Source organism: Arachis ipaensis, chromosome B7 (assembly GCF_059453495.1).
Source record: "Arachis ipaensis isolate K30076 ecotype BB chromosome B7, ASM5945349v1, whole genome shotgun sequence".
Taxonomy (NCBI): domain Eukaryota; kingdom Viridiplantae; phylum Streptophyta; class Magnoliopsida; order Fabales; family Fabaceae; genus Arachis; species Arachis ipaensis.
Window position 1 is genome coordinate 119,381,512 of NC_142442.1, and position 18,206 is coordinate 119,399,717.

At 30.7% G+C, this 18,206-nt stretch overlaps 1 protein-coding gene across 4 annotated transcripts; it reads right to left on the reverse strand.

Moving 5' to 3' along the window:
* Positions 1-11,333: 11,333 nt before the first annotated feature.
* LOC107609950 (Reticulon family protein) lies at positions 11,334-16,758 on the reverse strand. Of its 4 annotated transcripts, none has more exons than XR_015892282.1 (7): positions 16,255-16,758; positions 14,279-14,369; positions 13,797-13,977; positions 13,556-13,697; positions 13,170-13,239; positions 12,532-12,752; positions 11,334-11,518 (listed from the first exon to the last, which is right to left on the reverse strand). XR_015892282.1 is itself a non-coding variant. In XM_016312015.3 (6 exons), the coding sequence occupies exons 2-6, from the start codon at positions 14,313-14,315 to the stop codon at positions 12,586-12,588; spliced, it is 597 nt and encodes a 198-aa protein (XP_016167501.1). In that variant the 5' UTR covers positions 14,316-14,369; positions 16,255-16,758; the 3' UTR covers positions 12,225-12,585. The 4 variants fall into 4 exon arrangements, 1 of the variants encoding a protein (XP_016167501.1); XR_001613334.3 differs by having other exon boundaries at positions 11,334-11,538; XR_015892283.1 differs by having other exon boundaries at positions 11,334-11,541.
* Positions 16,759-18,206: the final 1,448 nt, after the last annotated feature.

Consider the following 18,206-nt stretch of genomic DNA (forward strand, 5'->3'; position numbering starts at 1 on the left):
CAATGCTTCGAAACACAGCGCTCTTATTTAAATGGTGGTGGCGGTTTTCAAAGGAGGATTGCCCCTTGTGGAAAAAGATTGTTTGCTCCTGCAACAACCTGAACGTTGGTGCAATGTTAGCTAATCAGCAGTTGCCGAAAAAAGGAGGACCTTAGAAAGACATCTGTCATTTGAATATTACAGAGCAAAGGCTAAAGGACAAAATACTTATTGGCTTGGTAAGGGAAGTAAGGAATAGAAGGAGCACCCTATTTTGGGAAGATAACTGGCTGCCAGGTGAGCCCCTAAAACTGACTTTTCCAAGACTCTTTTCTATTTCAAATCAGCAAGATTGTTTGATAGGGGATTGTGGATTTTGGGATGGGCTCGAGTGGATTTGGAATTTCCAGTGGAGAAGAGAGTTATTCCAATGGGAGCTAGAGCTTGTCAACCAGCTCCATGAGAGGCTAAGGATAGTGAAGTTGGCAAATGGCCAAGAGGATCAGCTAGTGTGAAAGTTTGATTGTAAAGGGGTATTCTCTACCAACTCTGTGGTGCAAATTCTACAATCGGAGAGTCTGTCAACTGAGATCACGAGCTACAGCTTTACAAGTTCGGTTTGAAGAGGAGTAGTACCTCTAAGAATTGAGTTTTTTGGATGGTTTGTACTTGTGGGTAGAGTTAATACCAAGGAGAGATTGAGTAGGTTAGGCGTTATTATGCTAACTGATAACATCTGTGTACTTTGTAATAAGGAGGTAGAATTGGTCAGGCATCTATTTCTTCTCTGTGAACTAACATGAAAAGTGTGGTGCAGTTGGTTGCGGTCCGTTGGTGAAGTGTGGGCCACACCTGGCACAATAAAGACACTGTTTGAGAGTTGGGCAGGCTGGCATAAGCAAAAAAGAGAGCAGAAGAGGTGGCTGGCTGGATTCTTTGCAGTGATTTGGAACATTTGGGTAGAACGTAATGCTAGGATCTTCAACAACACGGAAGCAGGTGTTGACTTGGTAATAAAGAGGACAATTTTGAGCTACAATGAATGAACCAATAGTGATCCTTTTGGTTGTTGATGGCACTGCTGGCATCGGCAGGGAAGTTATGTTTTTTCATTTAGTACTTATATTTTGGTTTGTTTGCTCCACTTTACAGTGTTGAGCTTTGTTTGTTCAAAAAAAAATGTGTAATGTTGTTAAGCAGCTTGTCCTGACAAGGACAACTAATTGTGGAGTAAACAAGCTAGTCACAATTTTATTTCACAAGATTGAGGTAGTGTCTATTTACATACTGGGTATCTTGTTAAACTTTTTTTTTTCTTTGAGCATTTTTTCAATATTTCTTTTCATTCTAGTAATAGAGAAAATTATTATTGGTAATTGATAACTAATAATATTATAATAAAATATTTTTTTAGTTTTAATTATTTTATTAGTTCTTATAATTTTATCAAATTTACAATTAAATTATTATATTTTTTAATTAAATTTCTATATTACTTTTAATTTTATAATTAGGTCATTGCTAGTATAAAAAAGTTAGAATTAACTGAATATTTTTTCGCAAATTAAAGATATTTATACTTAAAAATCTAATTAGATCTTTGACCGCATATATTTCGAAAGAAATATTCTATTAATTTTAATATTTTTTATATTAAAAATATTTAATTACAAAATTAAAATTAGTATAAAAACTATAGTTGTCAGAACCGAATCGATAATCGAACCGGTCAGATTACTGGACTATTAGATTATTGGTTCAACCGGTGGGTCACGGGTTGAACCGATTGACCCGATCCTACGTAAATAAAAAACAAAACATAGTTAAAAATTTAAAATTAAAATTTAAAATACATATTTTTACTAATACTTTAAAAATATCTAACTATTCTAAAACAATATGGAATAGAAACAATAAGTATTTTGTTAATTTTACTCTATCATAAATATTTTTATTTTGTTTTTATATTAAAATAACTATTATTTTCGAATTTGAATAATTTATTAATTAGTTTATATCTATTATACTATTATATACTACAAGTATTTATTGAAAAATAATATTAATAGTTATTATATAATTATGAAAAAAATAAGTGAGTTTATAATTATTGTTAAATAAAAATATAATTAATTTAAGAATGAGTGAGTTTATAATTAAAATTAAAATAAATTATTTACTGAAAGATATTTATATGTATTTTAATTTATATATATATATATATATATATATATATATATATATATATATAACAAGAAAGTTAGCATGGTGGTTGTGACAACCACTTCTTTCATTGGGGATGGGGTTTGAATCCCATCTCTTTCATTTTGAAGAAATTTTAAAATTGAAGCGATTCGGTCGAATCGGTCTTTACCGAGTTTGAGTAATTTTTATTAGTTCATTCCGAATTTAACCACTTTGCATCGATTTTTTATTTTATGCGGTCCAATTATTGGACCGGACCTGTATAGAGTCTAGTTCATTAGTTTTTTATTGAACTGGTCGGTCCAATTCGATTTTAATAACAATGATAAAAATTTAATTAAAAAAATAAAAATTTAATTAAAAATTTATAAAATTATAAAAACTATTAGAATAATTAAACTTATTTTTATTTATTTAATTTTGTTCCTAAAATATTTTAGATAGAGTTAATATCTCACGGTAATTTTTAAGGTATAAAATTGTTATTTCAGTAAGGGAATGGAAAAAATGCTATAAGAGAAACATAAACAATAAAAAAGATTAAATTTATTTGTCATAAATACGTTATACACAAACTATTAGACACCAGAATATATTTTTTAAGTACCCTATCCAATGTAGTTTGTAGCAGATTGAGTTTGTAATTTTTTTTTTTTTCAACAACGTCAAAAAATACTTCGAACAATTATCATACTTTATTACTATTAATTGATGAGTGAGGCTAATTAAGAGACCAGTATGATCCTATTTATAAAATTGAAACCTAAAATCAAGAATTTAAGGAAAAACAAGTAACTGTTGTGGCGAGAATAGAATAAGAATAAATGTCTATTATGGATAATTTATTTGTCTATATTGAGAGAAATAAGTTCTTAGAATAAAGCAAAATAAATGAGGTTTAAAAAGTAAATTTTGTACGTCTATAAAAGCATGAACTGAAGCACGATAATACATATAGCAAAAACAATTCATTCTCTTTTATGTTGCAACTATTCTAAATACTCTTCTCTCACTCTCTATATTAGTAAATATATTAATGATATTTATTATATTGAGATAGTAATGGTGGTGAATATTACTACTAAAGTTATCTATTTATGTTTCTTTATTTTATATTTATTACCTCTTCCTTATTTATTTATTTATTTTACAACACGTTATTAGTACGAGACTCTAATAAAATTTTAAGAAGACTCAAGTAATAAATTTTCATTATGTCGAAACTCTCTCATCTTGAATTTAATACTCTTGATATATCTGGAAACAATTATTTATCATAGATATTAGATGCTGAAATCCATCTTGATTCAATGGATCTTGGAGATACCATTAAGATTGAAAATAATGCATCTCACAAGGATAAAGTCAAAGTCATGATCTTCCTTCGTCGTCATCTTGATGAGGAATTGAAAAATGAATATCTCACATTAAAAGACCTTGCAGATCTGTGGAAAGACCTGAAGAAAGGTATAATCATCAAAAGACAGTGATACTTCCTCAAACCCGATATGAATGGACGCACTTGCGTCTACAGGATTTTAAATCCATAAATGAATATAATTCAGCAATGTTTCAAATCACCTCACGAATAAAATTATGTGGGAAAAAGATAACTGATAATAATATGTTAGAGAAAACTTTCTTGACCTTCCATACCTCGAATGTGCTCATGCAGCAGCAGTATCGAGAAAAAGAATTTAAAAAATATTCTGAATTAATTTCTTACTTTCTTGTTGCTGAACGCAATAACGAGTTGCTCTTAAAAAATCATGAAGCGCGCCCAGCTGGTGCCGCCCCATTTTCTAAAGCAAATGTGGCAAATCATTGCCCAGAAAAGGTAAATGGCAAGGTTGTAGTAAAAAGAAAAATTATAAAAGGAAGAAGAATTATGTTCATAAGAAAGGATCTCACCAGAAGTGGGATAAAGAAAGAAATATTGGACAAAATAAATCAAAATAGGATAAATATTTTCGTTGTGGTGGAAAGGGCCATTGGTCGCATACCTGTCGTACCCCAAGGCACCTAGTCGATCTTTATCAAGTATCTTTGAAAAAAGACGACAAAGAAAAGGAAACAAACTTTGTTTCAAATAATGCTAAAAATTACACTACTCATTATGATGTATATGATTTCTTTGAGGATCCTATGAAGGAAATATTAGTCATTTGATCAATGATAGAATAGTTTAATATGTGTGTTTGTTAAGTATTCATGTAAATAAATAATGTAAAAAACTTTTTGTTAAGTTTTATTTTCTATGCATTTGAATTTCAAATACGATGAATATAAAATATTTATGAATTTTAAAATTACTGAATGTGTCAAGGTAATAATAAAATTTTTAATATATACAATACTTCTTAGAAAAATATTTTCAATCAAGAAAATAATTTTACTGCATAAATATTTCTACTCATTTTATTATTATTATTTGTCTTTGAAGAAAATGACAAGGATATATAATGAAGATATTGCGGATAGTGCAAGTTCGCACACCATTCTCAAAAGTAATATATACTTTACTCATCTTGTGCCAAAAAAAGAATATGTTAATACTATTATTAGCTCAGGTAATGTGATAGAAAGCTCCGGAAGAGCTATAATTTTATTTTCCGGAGAAACAAAATTCATAATAAATAAGGCACTATTGTCTAGTAAGTCTCTCATGAACTTATTGAGTTTCAAAGATATTCGCCGAAATGGATATCATATTGAAACAATGAATGAGGGAAATCATGAGTATTTATGTATCACACAACTCATGATTCAAATAAAAAAGTTATATTAGAAAAGTTATCCTCACTCTCATCTGCGTTATATTATACCAAGATTAGTGTAATTGAATCACATGCTATTGTAAACCAGAAGTTTACTAACCCAAATGAATTCATAACTTGGCACAACTGATTGGATCATCCAGGAACAACCATGATGTGGAAAATTATTGAAAACTCCTATGAACATTCACTAAAGAACTAAAAGATTCTTAAATCTAGTGAATTTTGTTGTGCTGCATATTCTTAAGGAAAGCTAATTTTAAAGCCATCACCAGTAAAGATTGGATTTGAGTCTCCTGAATTCCTAGAAAGGATTCAAGACATTATATGTGGACCTATTCATCCACCATGTGGATCTTTTAGATATTTTATGGTCCTAATAGACGCATCTTCGAGATGGTCACATGTGTGCTTGTTGTCTTCTCGCAATCTGGCGTTTGCGAGATTACTTGCTCAAATTATTCGGTTAAAAGCACAATTTTTAGAAAACCCAATCAAAGTAATTCGTCTTGATAATGCTGGTGAATTTACTTCTCAAGCCTTTGAAACTTATTGTATGGCTACTGGAATAAGTGTTGAACATCCAGTAGCTCATGTTTACACACAAAATGGGTTAGTAGAATCACTTATTAAACACCTCCAATTAATTGCTAGACCCTTACTTATGAGTACAAATCTCGCAATCTCGGCTTGAGGAATGCTATTTTACATGCCGCAGCACTTATTCATTTGAGGCCAACAAGTTACCATCAGTTCTCTCCTATACAATTAGCTTTTGGCCAGCAGCCAAATGTTTTCCTTTTAAGAATATTTGGGTGTGCAATATATATTCTCATTGCACCACCTTCTCGCACCAAAATAGGACCCCAAAGAAAATTGGAGATATATGTTGGATATGATTCTTCCTCTATAGTAAGGTATCTTGAGATACAAATTGGGTATGTATTTAAAGTCCGATTTGCGGATTATCATTTTGATGAATTAAAATTTTTAACATTAGGGAGAGAGAATAAGCTTCCTGAAAAAGAACTTAATTGGAATGCATCATCCTTGATGTATTTAGATCCTCGATCAGGACAATGTGAACTAGAAGTTCAAAAGATTATACATTTGCAAAGAATAGCAAATAAATTGCCTGATGCATTTTTCAATACAAATAGGATAATCAAATCTTATATACCAGCAGAAAATGCCCCAATTCGAATTGATGTCCCAGTTGGACAAATAGCCACTGAAACAAATTCATGCCAAAAGCGTGGCAGGCCTGTCGGTTCCAAAGACAAAAATTCTCGAAAAAGAAAAGAGGTAAATACTATTCCTATTGAAAAAGACATAGTAAAGACACCTACAGTTGTCTAAAATTCTGATATAGTTTTAACGCCAAAGGTGTTCAGGTACCTGAAAATTGTGAAAATGACGATATCTCAATAAATTATGTCTTTACAGGAGAAAAATGGGACCGAAATAAGACAATTGTCGATGAAATATTTGCATATAACGTGGCATTAAATATCATGCATGAAAGTGAGGATCTTGAGTAAAAAACAGTCGAAGAATGTCGACAAAGAAATGATTGGCCAAAATGGGAAGAAGTCATGAAGGCTGAGTTAGACTCACTTGTAAAATATGAAGTCTTTGGACCTGTAGTTCATACACTAGAAGATGTAAAACCTGTTGGATACAGGTGGGTATTTGTGAGAAAATGAAATGAGAAAAATGAAGTTGTATGCTATAAAGCTCGACTTCTGGCACAAGGTTTTTCACAAAAGTCCGGTATAGATTATGAAGAAACATATTCCCCTATAGTGGATGCAATAACATTGTATTATTTGGTCAGTTTATCTGCATATCGTAAACTACATATGCATTTAATGGATATGGTAACAGCCTATTTATACGGTTATTAGATCGTGATATCTATATGAAAGTCCCTGAAGGACTAAAGATATTTAAACCATCCAATGAATATTCGCATGGATTATATTTAATCAAATTGCAAAGATCCTTATATGGTCTAAAACAATCTAGACGAATGTGGTATAATCGTCTTACTGAGTATCTAGCCAAAAATAGATTCAAGAATGATGATATCTATCCATGTGTCTTCATAAAGAAATTTGCATATGGATTCATTATAATTGCTGTGTACGTTGATGATTTAAATATCATTGGAACTCTTGAAGAGATTCCAACAATTATAAAAACTCTGAAAGAAGAGTTTGAGATGAAAGATCTTGGAAAGACTAAATTTTGTCTCGACCTGCAGATCGAGCATACAAAAAATGGGATCTTTATTCATCAAACAACATACACAGAAAAGATCTTGAAGAGATTTTATATGGATAAGTCATAAGTCACATCCATTAAGTACCCCAATTATTGTAAGGCCTTTGGATGTGGAAAAGGATCAATTCCGTCCTAAAGAAGAAAATGAAGATATCATTGGTCCTGAAGTAGTATATCTTAGTGTCATTGGAGCGCTAATGTATCTTGCTAGTAATACACGACCCGATATATCATTTGCTGTGAATTTACTAGCAAGGTATAGTTCCTCTCTAACCAGAAGACATTGGAATGGAATTAAACAAAATTTTCGATATCTTCATGAAACGGTTGATATGGGATTGTTTTATCCATATGGATCCAAGTCATAATTAGTTGGCTATGCTGATGCTGGATACTCGTCTGATCCATATAAAAGGAGATCTCAAATATGATACCTATTCACATATGGTGATACAACTATATCATGGAGATCTATGAAATAGGCGATAGCGGCAACCTCCTCTAATCATGCTGAAATACTAGTGATACATGAAGCAAGTTGCGAGTGTTTTTGGCTCAGGAGTTTGATCAAATATATTTTGTTATCATGTGGACTAATTGATCATAAGATAGCTCCAACTGTCCTATTTGAAGATAATACAGAATGCATTGCTCAACTTAAGGGTGAATACATCAAAGGTGACAGAACAAAGCATATTTCTTCCAAATTCTTCTTCACTCATGATCTCCAAAATCAAGGAAAATTGATGTCCAACAGATCCGCTCAAGTGATAATCTGGTAGATTTATTTACAAAGTCACTCCCGAAATTCTCCTTTGAAAAATTAGTACATCATATTAGGATACACCGATTTCGAGATATTAAATGATGTCAACCAAAAGGGAAAACTGTACTCTTTTTCCCTTCGTCAGGTTTTTTCCCATTGGATTTTTCTTAACAAGGTTTTTAATGAGGCAGTTCTCATCACAAAGGATTTTGTACTCTTTTTCCTTCACTAAAGTTTTTTCCTCATTTGATTTTTCTTTAGTAATGTTTTAACGAGGCATAATCCTAAATGGACATTCAAGGGGGAGTGTTATGGCGAGGATAGGATAAGAATGGATGCACATTTATGGGCAACTCATTTTTCTATGTTGAGAGGAACAAGTCTTTAGAATGAAGCAAAATAAATGAGGTTTGAAAAGCAAACTTTGTACGCCTATAAAAACATGAACTAAGACAAAGGATAATACACATGGGAAAAATAATCTCTCTCTTTCTTTATGTTTCAACTATTCTAAATACTCTTCTCTCACTCTTTATATATTAGTAAATGGTGAATTATATGGTAAAGACTAAATATGTAAGTTTACAGATTTTTCCTTTAATAGAATGAAAGAGAGATTAATAAAGGTAGGACCCCCACGTTTTAAATAATAATAAAATAATAAAAAAAACTATAAAAAGAATTATATTCTCTTTTTATACCATTTTAATCTGTACAGGAAAAATTTATAGCATGTAGCAATAGCAACTAAAATTGATTAATAGCAAGTGTTGAGGTTCGTATTTCGTTTTGCTTATGTAATAATTTATTGATTAATAATAAATTTTTAAATAAAATTTAAATTTGTGATAAATTAATTTTTAATTTATTAAATTAAAAAATATTATAAAAAAATTTATAAAAATAATCAAATAAATAAATCCGTGATAATTGACTAATAAAGTGAAGGAAGACGTGGCTAGCATAAAGGCTTAAAATACGAAAAGTCTGTATTTTGGACAGGCTGGTAGAGGGATACATATTTATGTAAGGGATATATAGTTGTCCAATTTATTAAAAAGAGATAAAAATTAATATTTAAATTAAAAATATAAAAATAAATAATTTTTTAATATTTAAAATTTATCATAAAAAATAAGTTTAGAAATTTCGATTTATACACTCTAAAAAATTTGTCTTTATATAAACTACCAAAGGAGTAAAAAGAGGTGTCTACTATCTACTATCATGTATTCCAAAATTATTTAGTCATCAATTTTATAATTTTAAATGTGTTAAAAAATAATTTATATTAAACAAAAATATAACAACAAATTAGAACAAAATTTGGATGTCTATTAAAAGTATTTTGTGCGTAATTATACTATTTTTAATGTGTTAAAAATTATTCATGTTAGGTACAAAAAACACAAATTTAAACAAATTTTTTGTGTGCCAAAAATATTTTATGTACTGTTTTATTATTTTCGATATGTTATGAATATATGTAAAATAATAAAAAAAATCTTGTCTCCTTTAAAATTGGAAATATGCTTAATGCAAAAAAAAAAAATAATAATAAAACGTTTGATTTTAACAGTCAGTAAAAAATGATATTTAAAGCATAAATAGCAATTTTGTTAACCAATATACTGTATCTCGCCAATTATATAACCCTAACAAGTTAGCATGATTTTTTGTCAACAAAAAATTCTAAAACTTCAATTCTAAATTCTAAATTTGAAATCTTAAATTTTAACCGTTAAATCTTAACTGTAAATCCTAAATCACAAATTCTACAGCATAAACCTTAAGTTTTTTACTCCAAACCTTAAGCACTAAGCCCACAACTTAAATTCTAAACCCTAAGCCATGAATTCTAAAACTAAATTGTTGTTCCTAATGAGTATCTCTCTGTCCTTGTTGTTAACAATAAAGCATGATATAGGAATTTATTGTCCAGTGTTTATGTTTATGCTTGACTTGCCAAACTTGATTCTCTGTCTATATCCATGTCTCAAACTCACGTCCTCCTATACATGGCCGACCTAAGTAACACAAGTTTACTGCCTTGATTTACTACACTTACTGCCGCAACCCCAAATTATAATCCCAAACTATAATCCAGGACAGAATACCTTTACAAAACCACACACAAACCAACACAACACTAAACAGACCAGAATAATTTTTTTTTATTATTATTATTAGCTACAAAACCATAATATTAAACAAACCAGAATAATTTAATTATTATCTGCAAAAAATAATTTTCTTATTAGCATCACCAATAACAATAATATCAAATTAACATCTTAATATATTTATTAATAACACCAACTATGAATATTTTAATTTAAAAAGTACAAAAAAAATTCGATTACCTTCAACAATAACAAGAGAATATTCTTACAAATAATTTAGAGATTATATTCTTAAAAGATTTAGATCTTCTAAATTTGAATTTTACTTTAGAAGGTAAATTGTAATACTATTTATTTCATAAATGAGATCAAGAAAAAATATAAGAGAAAAAATATTCAAGAGTGAGAGATCACACTTTACCTTTTAAAGTGAAAATCTAAAATTTAGAAAAATCAAATTCATTCTTAAAAAATATATAACTTGTAATAACTTCCAGTAATATACAATTTAAGCAACACTTATAAAATGTCACAAAAATTAATAAGACCACATTATTTTATATTTTAACAATATTTTTATTTTTATTTTTCAAAATTAAAAGCATTCTCAAATACTAAAACAAACAGATTTTAAATTCAACAAAAATTTTTAAGCATTGCCAAAGTTTCATGATATATATAATGAGTTTCTGAATTATATCAAGCGTGATGATTAATCCATCGTCGTGATTTCCTTCTCTAAATCCTAAATTGCTATTTCTAAACACTAAACACAAATCCCGCAAACCCTTGATCATTCACCCTAAACCCTAAATCCAAATTCCAATCATATATCCCAACCTCTAATTCTTATACCGCAAACCCTAAGTAATGAATTTAACCCAAAACCTTAAACCACTAAACAACTCAAGCCTATACCCTAAACCTTACACCACTAAATTCATCCACGCTAATTTAATTTTATTACTCTAAACACGACGTAATAATTTTAAACCGAATAGCGTAATTTGAATCGTAATTCATAATTGATTTTATCAATTGCCTAATTTCCATCATCATGGTTATTTTTTGGGACAACGAATGGTTTTTTCTATTTTGTTTTTCAGCAGCAACAGATTTTTCTTTGTTTTATTTTTTGCTATTCATAATCCTCTTTTTTGGATGACAAAAACAATCCGTAACACTTCTATTTTTGGCTTTGAAAGGAAAAAATGAAACCCATAATCACATTGTACAAAAGATTAGGCCCACCAAAAATGGCCGACGAATCACAATCATAAACATTAACATTAACTTCTGCTAATTATAACACCGGAAATGACAAGCTGATAGTCTTCGATTCAGTAATTACCCCCAATTCTCCCAGCATATAAGCCACGCATCTACAAGCAGTTTCAGCCACCTACTTTCATCAAGTATAGAAAAAAATGCCTTCAACACAGTAGTACACACCTAGCTAGTATTGATCTTTTCATAGAGATATTTTTTGGGCGGTTTGTAAGAACTATTATTTCATATTTGTTCTGAGTTTTATTAATTAAAAATGAAGTCCCAATACATATTTGTTACCCTCAAGCAGCATTTTACATACTTAAACGAAACATACACTTCTAATTAATAATTAACAAAAGCCCAGTACACAACTTTTATCTTTTGAACAAGATGAATTTTTACCTACTACCCTTGAGAAAATTATCTAGATGTTTAAACTCTCTTCCCATGAAGGACTAATTTAAAAGCTGAACTTAATTAAACACGTTTATGTGAATCTACGAGAAGCCCATGATAATAAAGACGAGTATTCATTAGGGAAATGTACCACATGAGCCATTAGGAACCCAAATCACAAGTATTTTTAGTTCTTTATAATATAAGGTCAAGAATAAAGAGTCTGAGTATTAGGTTAGAGAGAGTTCTCCCTGAAAGATCCCTTTCTCCCTTAATTAGATTTCAGTAATCTGATTACTAATTATATACCAATGACCTATATACCTGTTTCTTTATTCTTTTCTTTCTGTATCTCTGAAACTAAAATCCAGTTCAACAGAGAGCACGTCATGTGAAGAAAACAATGAGACACAACCACCATAAAACTATCACATTCTAGTATTAATTGAAAGAAAGAAAGAAGAAAGAAAAAGGCTAATTATAATTTAGAATATATTCAGCTTTGCCAATTGCTGCCTCTTTCTTTCCCTTTTTTTGTCATCAGTACAACTTGGGTAATTTTATTTTATCTTTTTTCAACAGCTGATGATAAATATCCAGCTCACAAATCCCTCAAACTATGTCTCACACAAGCTCGTAAACAAATTCTCAATTTAGAAGCCTGAAACAGATGCCACTCAATTGATTCAAGAACAACATCTACATTATAAAGATGTTTCATACTTACAAGGCAACGTTGTGGCAAGATTCCAAAAGAGCGTAAATTGAAGGATCCTGGAAATCAAGACTCTTTGTCCTTGGGTATGTTATGGGGCAATCTATTGAAAACATTCTCATCTACAATTCTGTAATGTTTTGAAAACTGGTGATTTATCATTCCACAACATTTATCTACATAATTTCCGTACTTGCTATACAACACCGGGACAGTAAACATCAAGAGGGTTCCTGTCACAATAAAAGAGGAAGAAATGTAAATAGAGTTAGATACAAAGGGTGTTCATATTTAAATGTCAAAATGACTCTATACAGCACCAAACAAAAAGCATCAAGTCAAATAGGATCAATGACATGACATGAAACCTAGTTTGAAAATACATAAACGTGTGTGCATTAATGGAAACCATGAAAATGCAATGGAAGTTTGAGAATAATTAGGTTGCAAATGAATGGACACGAATCCACCTTGACCTCACACCAGAAACAAGACAAGAGAATGCAGTGAAAGGAATGGCAAAAGAAGTTCAAGTGAAACACCTAAATATTATTTAGTACAAAATTTATAATACATTGAAGAAAATGGAGCATCTCAAACTGAGAAGTCACAGAATGAAATTGATAAAAAGACTTAATATGCAACCATACCAACATATGCCAGTGTGAAGAAAGAGAATATGCTTCCAATGACAGACAAAAGCCACAAAGAACCCACCACCTGTCAAGTAAACAATAAACACTGAATCACCTCTGCTCATTATTCATCAAGTTATGTACACAAATTGATATCTACAAAATCCAATATCTAGATGCAAAAAATTGTATTACTAACTAAAGCAAAGTAGAAAAGTGTAAGACACAAGTAGGCCATGAACAAGGTTGAAGTAGAAAGGTAGGTGATATCAATTGCTAACTGCTCATATCACGGCTCCCCAGCCACAATCCCTAAATTGTACACCTAAAACAAAGCTAACCTTAAAAATACTTCTGACATCCTTTCCAATAGTGATATCATGTGCTAAAACAAAGCTAACCTTAAAAAAAATTCTGAAATCCTTTCCAATAGTGATATCATGTGCTATAAGGAGCAAATTGTTGATCTTGACCCGGAATGAAGCTGCTACATTATTGACCATCTCCTCTGACACTACTAGCTCTGGTAATGTTGGTGGTTGTCTGCAGTTAAAAATTAAAATAAAATAAGACAGGCAATGATCATGCTCACTTTAAAATGATGAAAAGCATGTATTGCAGAACAAGGATTACTGATCATACTTATTTCTAAGGGCCGCATAGTTAGCACGCAGAAACAAGAGTACAATCAAAATCAGCAAGACATCTGAACAAATGGTTAAAAAGGGTAAACTGGTCCAATCAACCAGGAACCAGGCAATTGTTGCAACAACAATGACACCCACGGAAAGTTGCCATCGCTTCCACAATAGAATATCAGCAACTACAATAGAAACAAAGGAGAGAATTAGAAAGAGTTAATACTTCAGAATTAGTATATACATGTCCAAAAGGGGGAAAATGAAAGTATGGATGCTCAAGAAGAAAAAGAATGTTTGTGAAGAAAAAGAGTTCCATTCATCTAAAAAACAAATAACCAGTATAAATTATATCTTCATATCAAAATTTTCAACTCCAACAAATATCAATGTAATACCCGACCTGTTAGATTTATAACAAAACAAATGGAAGATAGAGTATGCAGACCCAAAAGAGAAAGTTAAAATAGAACTTCAATCTCTTACCAACGGTAGTAGGAAGCTGTGCGTCGTATTCAGACATGAAACCAACTCTTCGAAATGTAAGTCGTAGCCCTACCAAATAGACTGCCCTGATCTGGACAAATAACTAACGCGTTAGTTGAATTAATACCATTACTGGCAACAAGCTTCACAGTGACAGCATCAAAATAAGTGTTCCATATTCAATCATCACTGCCCAAATCATAATAATCTTCCAAATCTCCAATGCAACTAATACATCAACACCAATAAACTCAAGAAACTGGAAGCACGAACAAACATACAATTACATTTAATAAATAAACTTACTCAAAGCTTCACAAAGATGATACAAACAAAACTTCCCCACAATTCGAACTAATGCTTTAGGTTAAATTACCAAAATCACAGGCATAACCATCAAAGCCAAGAAATTTTCTTTGTTACACAATCTACACAAAATACAGTGATTAAACATGGCATGATCCCACTCATAATTAGTATGGATATATAATAAACAACCAATCGAACAATTATTTTAACGGGAAAAGATATTGAAAGCCAAATTACATGGTTTCTTCAACGTAACGATGATTCAAATAGAATCTTATAAAAGCACGGTTAGTAAAGCGTAGGGTTAGGGGAGAGAAACATGAATCAGATCATCAAATTCTGTGTGATAAACCCTAGAATTTGATAAAAGCAAGGTTAGAAGAGAACGCTGAAAGGGAAAAAGAAAGAAAACTAGGTGGAACGTTGCTTGGTTGAAAATTAGGGTTTATGAAGGGTGAATCAAATGGAATCAAATGTTGGTGACTCCTCTCAAATTCTGGAAGGAAGGAAGAAATGAAGAATACTCAAAAGGTAGTTAGTATTTACCAGCTGACTTAACCCTTGCTAGCTGGTAAGTTAAGGCACAAGTGTGATCCTTTTCCTTCTCATACTTATCAAAATCGAATGGATAATCAACTCACTCAAAGTGCTGGATCAGGGAATGTAGATTAGTAGTTTAACCCATAGTTATCAAAATCGAACCAGTAATTTACCCGGTCACACACCCGGGTCACCGGGTCAGTGGGTTACAGGTTCAACTGGTGGGTCATTGATTCATTCGGTTGACCCGGTCATAATTAAATAAAAATATAAAATTATAAAAATAAAATTAACATCAAAAGTTGAAACTTAAAATGATGTCTTCACAAACATATTAATAACAATCAAGTATCAATTCTTAGACATAACTAATTATGCAAAAAGAGATAATAAACTAATCACTAGTACAAAATACTTTCTAAATTTAAATGAACAAGAGAGGGCGAAAAATCACACAATCAGTAAATCAAATCCAAAAAATAATCTGAAAATTGACATCTATATCTTCATAGGACAAATTTGAAGCTTGACCGACATTTCCTTCATTTTAATTTGCATCTATATCTTCATTTGTGTATTTTTCACAAATCAATACCAAGAATAATTCATAATAATACAAACAGAAAGCATGGAAACAACAATTTAACTGAATAATTTTATTCTGAGTTGCAGAGAACATGAACCCCATTTTCAACAACAAATTCAACTATAATAATTTTCAGCAACAAAAGATTTAGCTCAAAAGATGATTTACAGACATCAGCATAAAATTTGGCCAAGTAATTATTTCACCAAGACAACAATAGCTTCAATCGTAATGATAATTAATAACAATTTTAACTCAGTGCTGATTTTCAGTAACAAACAAATTCAAGTGAGTGTTTATTACATCAACAAACTCAACGTTCAATCAGAAACAAATTCATTCAGCAATGAATAAATTGAAGTTAAGTGATTATTTCAGCAAGACAACAAATTCAACGTTCAGTGATAATCAGGAATAAATTGCAGCAACACATTCAACTTTCAGCAACAAATTTAACTTTCAGTAACAAAATCAAACTGCAGTTATGAATTACAGCATCGAAATTGAAACAGAAAGAAAGGGGGAATTTGTTGGAACTCACCAAATCGGGTTGCGCCAAGGAAGCTGACGGCGAGGCTCCAAGCAAGAAGACGAACGAAGACCAGCCCACCGGGACCTGCTGCCTCTGCTTCTGGTGACGGCGAGCGTAGGCGAAGGCGCGCGACTGGGTTCCGTGTGGTTCCGTCTGGTTCTCCCGCCCGCGAAGCGAGCCCAGGAAGGCGGTGACTCAGCTTGAGACGGTGAGGACAGAGCGCTGACGAGCTTGATTCCAAAACGGTGAGTGCCAGACCGAGAGAGAAGTGACACACCGGAGACGAGAGTGGCGTAGAGAGGTGAGAGAGCTTGAGGGAGAGAATGGCGAGAAAGAGACCCCAAAGGAGAGACGTTGAGGCTTGAGGGCAGGGGTGGGTCACTGCGGATCAGATTAGGGCATTTGGGGGTGGGGGTTGGCAAACATAGTTATCAAAATCGAACCGATAATAGACCCAGTCTACTGAATCAATAGATTATTAATTCAACTTATGGGTTATAAGTTGAATCGATAAATTCGGTTATAATAAAATAATTATATAAAATTTAATTTTTTTATAATAATTTTTTTATATTAAATTAATTTATTTTTTTATTTATTAATTAAATAGTATCTATTATATTATTTAAATATATATTAAAATATATTAATATTAATAGATGTCATATAATTATCAATAACAAAAAATATTATGATTAGTAAAAGTTTTTTGCTTATTTTTTTTAATTTATAGATATTTAACAAAGTTTAATGTTTATTTTAATAATTATATATAATTAAAAATTAATTAATTTAAGAAAGAATAAATATAAAATAAAAAATTAAATTAATATGAACACTATTCATTAGAATAAAAAGACAAAAAAATAAAAAATATTTTAAATTAACATGACTAAAAGAATTAATACATAAAGTTATTAATTAGAATATGTCTAATAGTTTGTAATATATTTATAAAAAGGCATAATATAATACAAAGACTAAACTTGGTCTAGTGGTTGAAGACTCCTTTATATTTTGAAGGTGTCAAGTTCGAACTCAGCAGATCAACCGATCAGGTTCAATTCTAGGTTTAGGCCATATTTGACCGAGTTTTTTGAATTTGACCGATTTGTTCGTTTGTTCCGATCTGGATTTGATAACTATGTTGGCAAACGACGCCGTTTCTTTTTTTAAAATTATGTATGAGCCGGTCTGGGTCATATAAACCGGGTGGATCACCGGTTTTATTAAAACCCGTCTGGATCAATTTGGTTTTTGCCGGGTCTGATACAAGAGTGGTCTAATTAGTGGCTCAACCCGACCAAATGACTGGGTGACTAGGTCTCTGATCGAACTGGCCGGATCGAGTCAAATTTGATAATTATGGTTTAACACATGAATCACTAATTAAATTATTTCTTTTAAATTTAATTCAATAAATATAAAATATATATAATATATATAATATTATTAATATCTAATAATAATATGTTGTTTCGCTTTTCAGATTTTACAATAAAATATATGAATAAACTATCAAATATCGTTTTAATGTTTTTTCATATTCAATGGTATTAACACAGATGAAAATGATAATTATCTTATTTTTTAGTGCTAAAATAGTAAAATATAATTACTAAAATATCAATAAGACGATATTATGAGTTCATTTCAATACTCAATTTATTACATTTTGTGATTAAATTACAAATATTTTTTTAAGAGTGTTTTGTTTTTTGGTTTATAAGTAATTCACAGAAACTCAATCTGTCAAAGCAGGAACAATCTGTTACACAATGCTTGCAATAACGAAAACATCACCACATATCAAGAATATGCCATAACCTATGAGTTTATTTCAATACACAAAATATTTTGTTTTACTATAATGTTGTTATCCATGATTTCTAATTTTGAACACAAAATTTAATATGCTTTAACAAAGATTAACAAAGTTTTCAACCCAATTTTAACAAGCT